We start from the raw sequence: 10,367 nt of genomic DNA, 5'->3' as shown, positions 1-10,367 counted from the left end.
CTGGCCCTCCCCCCCCGTGCCTGGCCCTCCCCCCTCTCTGTGCCTGGCCCTCCCCCCTCTCTGAGCCTGGCCCTCCCCCCTCTCTGCTCTTGGCCCTCCTCCCTCCCTGCTCCTGGCCCTCCCACCCTGCGCCTGGTATATCTGCACTTCCACGCTTTCCTTGCCGGCCACAGTGGAAGTGCTGGTCCCGGACAGCAGCTTGCACCCAGGACGAGGGCTCCCGGGCTGCGGTCCCAGGCTGAGCTGTGGGCCCTGGGGTCTGAGTCCACGTCCTGACCTGGGGCCTGAGCACCAGCCGGGGTTTGCAGCTCCTCAGGTCCTGTGAGGCCCCGAGCCAATCTGCAGACAGGAGAGCTGCGGAGGGCAGTGGGTAGAGGGCAGCCCGCTGAGGAGGGGCCCGGGGAGACCAGCCCTGCCCTCCTCGGCCTTGAACCTCCAGCCCCAGCACCAGGAGACTGTCTGGAGGCAGGACCCTGTCCAAGGTCCCAAGCTGGCCGATGCCAACCAGCCACAGAGACGGGAGAGGGTGTCCTGAGAGCCCAGGGCATCAGCACAGCCAGCCTCAGCCCCCAGGGGACGGGACCTCCTTGCTCGCCCAGGCCAAGGCAGGCACACCCCATCTCTCCTGCACCCAGAAAACCCCGCACTGCCCCCAAAGTGAAGCTCTCTCCCGAGAGTCTTCCTGAGCTTCTGTCTGCAGAGGACGATCGCTGAAGAACACTTCAAGGACATGGGAGTTCTAGAATGTTCCTAGGCTGGTGGTTAAGGGCAGGGTGTGCATGGTGGGGAGGGGGGTCAAGGGCTGTTTGTCACTGGCTGATCCTGAGCTGGCCAGATGGGCATCCGGACGTCATGGTTGGTGAGCAGAGCGTGGACTGACATGCAACTCCACCGACCAGCGTCTCCCCCAGGGCCCCGTGCACAAGTGGGACGGTCTATCCCCTCTCCCCCACCCCCAGCCCCGTGCACAAGTGGACAGTCCAGCTGCTCCATCCTCCCAGCCACGTGCACACGTGGACTGTCCAGCCACTCTTCCCCCAGCCACGTGCACAAGTGGGACGGTCCGAGTGAGGCTGCCCTTCCCTGACAGAAGCCTGGCCGGTTGGAGGTGCCGGGGGCTCTGGCACCGAATCGTAGCTCATACAGAGCCGGAGCCCGGCTTCCCCAGGGCTGGGCGGAGGGAGGGCTCCGTGTGCAGGGCACGCATGCCGGGTACCTGCACGGCTAGCCCCCGGGCACCGCAGCACCAACCCCATCACCCCCAGCTAACACCCCCTCCCCCATCATGCTTCTCACTGGGTCTGATCTCACGGATCCCTGGCCGCACCCCTCCATCTGGCCACTGATTTCCGCTCCAGGGGGTCGGGGCTGAGGGACCTTAGACCTGGTCAGTTTCCTGGAAGGCCCCTGAACCTCTGGGACCAGCAGGGCCTCCCCAGAGACAGCTCGGTCACTGCTAGGGGACACCCACAGTGGACATGATGTGGGGGAGGGGAAGAAAGGGGGTGTGGCCCGGGGTGGGGGAGCAGGGAGCTTGGTGGTTGCTAGGGCCGGCTGGCCAGCTTTTCCAGGGAGAGCCGGGGTGGCCGCTCCCCCAGGCCGTGGGCGCCCAGCCCGTGAACGCAGTCAGTGCGCCCTCAGCTTTGGCAGACAGACAGTGTGGGCTCGGGTACTCAGCAGAGCAGAGAGGGTGCCCCAGACCCCTCAGGGAGGGCGTCCCTGGAACCACGGAGGTTGTGAGACCCCTGGAGGTTTCCCATCGAGTGCACCTCCACGCGCCTCGTGTAACGTAACCTGGGTCATCACCGCCCGGGAGCTCACCATTCCCAAGTTTCTCCTCATGTCTTCCCCCGGCCTCTCGTGCCTCCCAGCTCCTGACCCTGGGGGCCCGAGGTTTACGGTTAATTTCCCAAGGCCCGGTCCCACCCCACTCAGCACCTGCCTGCTTCTCGGGCCGGACCAGAGCTCCTGGCCCACAGGCAGGAGCTGGTGCTGCCTGCCCAGAGGGTGCCCTTGCCTTGTCCTCCCGGGCGGCACCTGCCCGGCGGGGCTGCACCTGCAGGTGTCTGTCTGACACCGGGCCGGAGCTGGCAGCTTCAATGGGCTCCTTGTCCTCTGCCTCGCCCGCAGCGGTGATAAGGTGACATTTCGGTTCCCCTCCCTCCCCCAGGTCGGGGGGAGCTCACCCCACCCCTGTGATCCTTGTCACTATGTATTCAGATGCGCTGCCAGGATTCCATCTCCCGGGGTGGCTCCCATTTGGGGAAGGAAAGGGATAATATTTTTTAACCCCTGCGTACCTGGGCACCCACAGTGACTTCACAGGGGGACAAGGGTGCGGCTGGCACTCGTGGGCTGAAGAACGAGACTTGCCCAGAATGAGCCCGCCGTACCCAGTCCCTGAATGAGCCCGCCGTCCCCCGTCCCTGTGTGCCACCGCCGCCAGGTCAGCGGGCCGAGGCACTGCACAGCACTGAGCACGCTCCCCGCCCTCTCCTGTGGGTCTTGGCTGACACAGCTCCGGTTCCAGGGCAGGAAACCGGGGTGAGAACCTCGCCCTTCGCCGCCCAAGAGCGAAAGCCACAGAGTAACGTTCATCTCTTTTAATCTTTGAGGCCAATTGTGAGGACTGAGAATCAGAGCCGCCGATCTCCCCGGAGGCCCGGGGGAGACTCAGAAGGATGTCCCGGGTCTGCAGGTGCAGGCTGGGCTCCGTGACGGGCAGGCGACGGCCCGCGCAGGCAGGGTGCTGGAGCTCCTGGCGTGGGGCGGGCGTCTAGAACGGGCACTCCTCTGAAATGGAGGTGGGGGAGGGGAAAGGTGTGAGTGGCTGTGAACTTGTCCTTTCTCTCTTCATCACGGAGAGGTTTTCCCAACAGGCCTGAGTAGGAGCATTCTTCAGTGTCTGTGTGCGTGAGCTGCCACTCCTGCCATGGGCCCCGAGCGAGCTGGGAGTCCTGGCCGGCGTGGGCGGGAGGCACAAGAAGCCAGGAAAAGCAGGGGTCTGGCCAGGTGGCCTTTCTGCCCTGCCTACTGTGTTCCCTGGAGCCAAGCTCAGCCTGGCCGTGGCCGAGCCTCGTGGCCGAGCCGCATGACCGTGGGTCCACACCAGAGAGGGAAACACACAGCTGGCCGCTCTGAGTCTGCAGCCCCCACCCCGCCCCGCCGCCGCGGGGTCACGTGGCCGTACCTTCTGCAGGATTGTCGATGGCCATGGGGTAGAAGCACCAGGGGTAGCCGGGGATGGAGCGGTTAAAACAACAGCCTTTGCTCCTACACTCGGCCTCGGTGACGCCGGGGTAGCCGCAGTTCCTCCGTTCGCGGGGGGCCATGTCGCAGGTCTCTGCAGGGGTGCGGGCAGGAAGCAGAGGCAAGTGGTGGGGAGCTCCGCCCACCTTCCCGCTCCAGGGAAGTCGGAGCCAGGAGGCCCCGCCCGAGGCAGAGCTCTGAAACCCGGGCAGGCGCCTTCCTGGGTCACCGTTCATGTCCACGTTCATTTCAGCATGTGACCGAGCCCCCAAGCTGAGCCTCAGTTGTGTGTGCTAGCAGAGCCTGTACCCCAAAACCAGGCACCCCGTCTGGCGAGGGGGCCCCACACCGGAGGCAGAGACGCTGCTGTCCGGAGGTTCTCGGTCTAATGGCCGGGATGACCGAGAAGCCAGCACTGGAGCGTGGCCACTCTGAGTGCCGAGGGCAGCCGAGGGCAGGCGGGGGCCGCCGAGCTCCCAGGAGGGGCCGAGGGCTGCAGGCTGAGCTCCACAGGGAGGCCACCCTGGAGAAGCAGGTTGACCAGATGGCTGTACAGAGAGGCCAGGTGCAAGGCCCTTTGCAGGAGGGGTGGAGAGAGTTGGGGTGGTCTGGGGAGAGTGGGTTGGGGGCTCCACTGGACACAGGGAGTCAAGGAAGTTGGCCCACAGGGCAATGTGGAGGAGCTGGGCCCAGGTCACAGGTGCCGACTTGCACTCTCGAGGCAGGAAGAGCCCCAGGGTCTGACCTTGGGGCCAGGGGCCAGAGATGGAGGAGGCTGACCACTTGGAATCTGGCAGTCGGCTAACAGAAGCATCTAGAATGCCTTCCTTCCTGTCTCTGTTCCTGTCTGTCTCAGGGGCGGAGGGAGAGGGGGTTAACAAGGCCATAGCACTCGGGCAGAGTCCACCCAGGGCTGGGCTGTCTCGCACTGGCCGAGTGGCCCCTTGGGCCAAGTGACCCGCCATGGGAGGGTGTGCGGTCAGGAGCCCCGCGGGAAGCGGGAAGCAGCTCCCCCTGGCGGCCAGTAGAGGGACTCGCTGGGCGAGGCGCTCCCCGCTGTGCTCCTGCCCTGGGGCCACGGACCCCCAGGCCCAGCCGCATCCACTGCAGGGTCCTCTTGCCCACCCACTGACGGCCCCAGCAGAGCTCAGGGGCCGTGATTTCCGTCCGTGGGCTGCGCTTGTAATCACGGCCCTCTGGATTTCCGTGCTAGCAAAACCTGCTGACCCTGCGTAACCCAGGAGGAAGCACAGAGCCCTGGCCACAGGTCAGGGTGGGGACAGGCAGGGGGCAGAGTGGGAGCTGGAGCAGGAGCAAGGGGAGGGAAGAAGCCGCAGCCAGGGAGGGAGGAGCTGGCGGGGGGCCCTGCCCCGCCCCTCACCCGGCTGTTTCCACTTAGGGTTTGGAAGCCCCTGCTCCTTCCCACGGCCTCTGCGGGATCCCAAGCCACCTTGGTGCCCTCCAGACCCCTCAGGCCGCAGGTGCCCACGCAGCATAGGAACCCCCTCCTCGCTCTCTCCTCCCCACACCGCTGTGGGAACCCTTGCTTGGGAACACTGGTCACTCCCCTGTCCGGTCCCCGTCACCCCACCAACAGCAAGAAGCAATGTTTGCTCAGCACCGGACGCCCTGGGAGGCTGGCCGCTGCACCACCCACAGACTCGCTCAGTCAAGTTCAAAGCAAGAGCCCCGGCTCCCCAGCACACGGAGCCCAGAGAGCCCAGGGGAGCCCTGGGGGACCCTGCCAGCCCCAGGAGGGCAGAGGGGCCCGGGCAGTCCCACCAATGGCACCTGAGCATCTCTGGGTGGCTCCGCCCCCCTCCCCCCGGGAGAGTTTGTCTCCAACTCTGGAAGTACGTTCTCAGCTACACCAAACCTCCTCCTTAGGTTATGGTACATCAATATTATGATACAGAATAGTCTAGGTTGATTCTGGAAGCCGAGGCCAGCCAGGAGGGGAGGTCTCAGCGTTTCCTCAAGTTCTCCGTGGGCCCCGACGCTCGGCTCCACCTGCCTTGCCCCTCTCGTGCACGCCAGGAGCCTGGTGCGGCGACCACCCAGAGATGCAGCCTGGAAACCAGGCGTGGCGTAACCACGGCTCCCATGAGGCCACGTCTGCCTGGCCGTGCCCTGCAGGAAGCGGCAGGAGGCAGCCTTACCTTCCTGGTCCTGGGCCAGGGAGCCGAGGGCCAGCATGAGGGCCATGAGCAGGACGCAGGCCACCGTGCGCGGCATGGCGCCTTCCAGGAGACAGCGGTCAGAGATGAGCGCCTGGCCCAGCCCTGGGTTTTATGCGGTGGCCTGTTTGCTGAGCGAGCCTGAGTAACATTTGCCTAGGGAGGGCCCGGCCGCAATCTGCAGAGATTGCAGGGCTAGGCCAGGTGACAGGTCACTGATAGAGAAGGCGCGGGCCGGTCATCCTGGCGGAGGGGCTGCAAGGCAGGGGCTCCCGTCTTATCCCGCGGGGGTCTCCTCCAGGGTGACCCTGACCGGGTCCCACCTGGCCGGCCAGGCCCTCCCAGGAGTGTAGACGCCGCACTTGCTGAGTGCTGGGCCCTGCGCCCTGGGGCCCCAGCGCCTCGGCTCCTCGGCTCCCTGCTGCTCACTTACACCTTGGGTTTGTCACTTGCTGCGCCCTCTGCCCGGTACCCTGCAAGGTCCCTGGGGGGGGGGGGGGTCTTCATGTCCTTTGCATACCCCAGTCCCTAAAGATGCACCTTGCATGGGCACCCAGAGCTGGCGAATGACTGCACTAGGGAACGGACCACAAGAGGAATATCATTTCTTCAGTGAGCGGCTAAGGAATATCATTTCTTCAGTGAGCAGCTAAGGAGATGGGAGCAGCCTGGAGAGACGCTGTCTTCCCTTAGGCGACTGTGGAAGTCGGCCCTGGACGCCACTCTGGGAGGGCAGCCCGGGTCAGGATTGCGGCCGCCGCAGTCCTCACCCCACGCTGCCTGCCCCGACACCCGGCCGAGGTCTCGGGGGGAGGCCTGGCATTGGGGCCACTGGGGGCCCCGGGGTGACCCATGACGACAGGCTCCGTGAGTCTCGTTTCTCTGGGAAATGGACTGAAGTTGGGCAGCGATGTGGAGGAAAGCCGAGCGGCGCTGGGCGGAGAGCAATACGCAGATTTTACAACCAGCCGTTCGGCTTGTATCCACCGCAGATAGACGCTCGCTGGGCAGGGGGTGCCGGGGCCTCTCTGTCCTGGCTGCAGGGGCTGAGACGAGCTTGGGGAGGAAGGAGAGAGCAGCGGGAGTGCTGACAAAGTCCATCAGCACAGGGACGGAAAAGGACCTCGCGCGAAACACGGGGCGGGCGACACCGGCATCCCGTGTGGACGCCGGTTCGAGTCCCCGCTGCTCCACGGCTGCCCCAGCTCCCTGCCCCAGCACCTGGAGAAGCAGCGGAAGACGGCCCGAGTGTCTGGGCCCCTGCACCCCCGTGGGACGCTCAGAGGAAGCTCCTGGCTCCTGGCTTGCAGCCAGCCCAGCCTTAGCCACTGCAGCCATCTGGGGACTGAATTAGCAGATGGAAAATCTCTGTCTCTCCCTCTCTGTCACTCTGCCTTTCAAATAAATAAGTATTTTTATAAAAAAAATGACAATGTGGGGGTGTTTGGCCTAGGGCTTAAGATTCCAGTTAAGACACCCAGATCCCTGTCAGACAGAGCAGCCAAGTTCAGTCCTGGCTCTGCTTCTGTTCCAGCTTCCTGCTAATGCTGACCCTGGGAGGCAGAGTGTGGCCTGGGGAGGGATCCAAGCTCCTGGTTTCAGCCCCAGCCCAGCCCCACGACACCTGGGGGTGAATCAATGGATGGAAGCCCCCCCCCCACCGCTGCCTTCCAAGTAAATAAAAATTTTAAAACTAAGAGAAGTGTCCGCGTGATTTGAAGGGACGGTGGAGTCGGGTCCTGGCTGGTGGCCTCGTCCTGGTCTGAGCAGTGCTGGGCTGCAGTGCTCCCATCTGAGGAGCGAGGCGACTGGACCGCATGGTGGCCCGAGACCTCGCCAGGCCACGGTGGCCGTGCGGGCCCTGCAGAGCCACCTGTGGTTTCAGTAAGAGCCCCTCCCCCTCGCTGACTCCGCCCGACCCGGCTCAGACCCCGCCCTCCGCTCAGGGCTGGGCGCCCAGGATGAGGAGTGGGTTTCTCCCACCCCCGCCCCCGAAGCTGCACTGCCCTGCCCAGGCCTCACAGGCTCTCACGGCCTGACTCTGGCTCGTGGCCGCTCTGGGTGGCCCTGGGGAGGCGGGTGTCTGGGGCTCATCTCCAGGATCCCCCTGCAGCAGCGCCTCCGCCCCACCCCCACCCCCTGAGGGGCCACAGGCAGGCGTGCTGATTCCTGCCTGCCCCCGCTCCACCCTCTGGGGTCCCAGCCCCGAAGAGCCCCAGCATTCTCCCCGTTTCACGCCTGCAGTGGCCCTGCCTGTCTCCTGCCAGTCTCTGATGGACACAAAAACTGCCCCCGCAACCCTGGGGTGGGGCACCTTGAGAAAGTGGGCGGGGACACCAGAGCCACAATGGCTCCAGTTACCCAGGGAAGGGGCAGGCGGTGGTGGGCGCTGAGGCTGGCCCATCAGGGTGGGAACGTCGGCTCTGCTGGCTTCCTCCCGGAGCCCTGCCCCACTCGAGGCTGCGAATGCAGCAGGGAGACAGTGAGAGCCACAGGGCAGGAGGGCAGGAGGGCAGGGGGGCTGCCGGTCGGGCCGGCCCGAGGCCTGGATGGCAGCACCCACGGCCTGTCCCCCGTGCCAGGCCGTCTCATCCGAGACCCTGGTGTTGGTGGGGATCAGAGACTCTGGGACGTGGGACTGGGCTGTTCAGGCGGAAATGTGGAGCCCCCACCTTCTCCAGCCCCCACCTTCTCCAGCCCTGTCTCCACCTCCACTGCACGGATGGGCCTGAGGGTGTTTGCACCACAGCTCCTGCAGCAGGGGTGGGAGTGTGGGGGTGCGGGGGTGTGGGAATGAGGGTGTGGGCTGTGCGGAGGGGAGGGTGGAGGAGGAACAGGAGGGGGAGGGCAGAGGAGTGGACAGAGGGTGCAGGGTGGGAGAGGGCGGGGCGTAGGGGAAGTCGGGGGTGCAGGGAGGAGGGTGTGGGGGTGCAGGGAGGAGGGGGCAGGAGTGTGGGGAGGGGAGGGAGGAGAGTGTGGGGGTGCAGGGAGGAGGGTGTGAGGTCCTGGGAAAGGAAGGTTGGAGGAGGGGTGGGGTGCAGGGAGGGTGAGGGCGGAAGAGGCAGAGGGTGCGGGGAGGAGGGTGTGGGGTGCGGGGAGGCTGGACAGAGAAGGCAGGTGGAGCAGGCCCCTCCCTCTATCCCAGCATGCATTTGGGTTTAGCATCCCACTGCCCACACAGGAGGAGGCCCTGTACCCCATGTAGAGGGGCAGGAGCTGGGAGGGTGTTCCAGAGGGGAGCCGAGGGGATGACGGATCTGCACCTGTGCAGGGGGCCGATGCCCGTGCTGTGTACACGAGCACGTGGAGGCGTGACTGCCTTCCCAGTGGTCCCCCAGGCTCATGCAGGGGGATGCCACCCGTCCCTCGGAGGTGGTCTGAGCCCGGGCAGCAGCCCGTCCTCAGGACCTGGAGGGACGCTCCCTGCGGGCACCAGGAAGTAAGATCTGCACTCAGCTGGGGCAGGAGCACACAGGTGTGTGAGGGGGGAGCCCTGGGGCTCAGGGTGGAGGTGCTGTTGGCGCAGGTCTGTTGTGCGCCCCCTTCTCCACCACCCAGGACCACCGGAATACCCCTCCCACTGAGTCAGAAACGCCGTGGTGGGCGGAGTCTCCAACCAGCGGGGTGGGGCACACGGTGTCCATGTGCCCAAGGAGGAAACTGGACTCCAGCTCTCCCCATCCGCACCTCGAGACCTGCAGCTGTCAAACTAAGAGAAGCCCAGCGCACCCCGAGGCACAGGTCTGGGCAATGCTTTTCTATATATCTGACCCAAGCGTGCAGTGAGCAAACGCAAAATATGTGAACAGGATCACAACAAACTCAGAAGCTTGGGCCGCAGCTGGGGCACAGAGGGTTAAGCCACGGCTTGAGACGCCCACATCCCAGGTTGGAGCTCTGGTTCGAGTCCCAGCTGCTCCACTTCCTATCCAGCTCCCTGCTAATGCGCCTGGGAAAGCAGCAGAGGATGGCCCAAGTGCATGGGTCCCTGCACCCACATGGGAGACCTGGAAGAAGCTCCTGGCTCCTGGCTTTGTCCTGGCTCAGCCCCAGTCATTGCAGCCATTTGGGGAGTGAACCAGCAGGTGGAAACTCTCTCTCTCCTTCTCTCTCTCTCTCTGTTATTCTGCCTTTCAAATAAGTTAAAAACCGATGTAGGCCGGCGCCGCGATTCACTAGGCTAATCCTCCGCCTTGCGGCACCGGCACACCGGGTTCTAGTCCCAGTCGGGGCGCTGGATTCTGTCCTGGTTGCCCCTCTTCCAGGCCAGCTCTCTGCTGTGGCCAGGGAGTGCAGTGGAGGATGGCCCAAATACTTGGGCCCTGCACCCCATGGGAGACCAGGATAAGTACCTGGCTCCTGGCTTCGGATCAGCGCAGTGCGCCGGCCACAGCGCACTGGGCATGGCGGCCATTGGAGGGTGAACCAACGGCAAAGGAAGACCTTTCTCTCTGTCTCTCTCTCTCACTGTCCACTCTGCCTGTCAAAAGAAAAAGAAAAAAAGAAAAAAAAAAAAAACAATGTAATGATGTTGCTCTCCCCTAGAGCAAAATCCCAGAGAGGGAGGGGCTCCCCGCCTCCCCCAGGCTGTGAGTCAGTGAGTCAGGTATGTGGGTGGGGGTGTTTAACTCTGGGGGCTCCTGGGGGAGGGGGCCACACCCACCGGCATGCTTGCCTGGTGACTGGCGTCCCTACACCTTCCCTGAAGGCAAACACGGGCCTGGGGTTAGGCTGAGCCACTGCAATCTTTTAGATTCTGGGCACACGGTCAAGGGAAGCCACCACCCTGCCCACCCAGCCTGTCCTCCCAGCTGCTCTCGGACGGGGGACAGACACCCTGGCCCCGTGACAGGAGCCTGAGGACCATCCGCCCTCGCCGCCTTCTCTCCACCTCTCCACACCTTCCCCACCCCCCCACCTCCACCAGCTCCGCCTCCAGCA

At 64.8% G+C, this 10,367-nt stretch overlaps 1 protein-coding gene across 1 annotated transcript; it reads right to left on the bottom strand.

Moving 5' to 3' along the window:
- Positions 1-2,588: 2,588 nt before the first annotated feature.
- Positions 2,589-5,566, bottom strand: TFF1 (trefoil factor 1). The gene is made up of 3 exons (XM_070073121.2): positions 5,409-5,566; positions 3,191-3,343; positions 2,589-2,793 (listed from the first exon to the last, which is right to left on the bottom strand). The coding sequence occupies exons 1-3, from the start codon at positions 5,482-5,484 to the stop codon at positions 2,777-2,779; spliced, it is 246 nt and encodes an 81-aa protein (XP_069929222.1). The 5' UTR covers positions 5,485-5,566; the 3' UTR covers positions 2,589-2,776.
- Between the last annotated feature and the right edge of the window lie 4,801 nt (positions 5,567-10,367).

This window comes from Oryctolagus cuniculus, chromosome 4 (genome assembly GCF_051225735.1).
Source record: "Oryctolagus cuniculus isolate XC-2025 breed Fujian yellow rabbit chromosome 4, ASM5122573v1, whole genome shotgun sequence".
Lineage (NCBI taxonomy): Eukaryota > Metazoa > Chordata > Mammalia > Lagomorpha > Leporidae > Oryctolagus > Oryctolagus cuniculus.
Note: the sequence above shows the minus strand (reverse complement) of the source record. Positions and strands in the feature narration are given on the sequence as shown.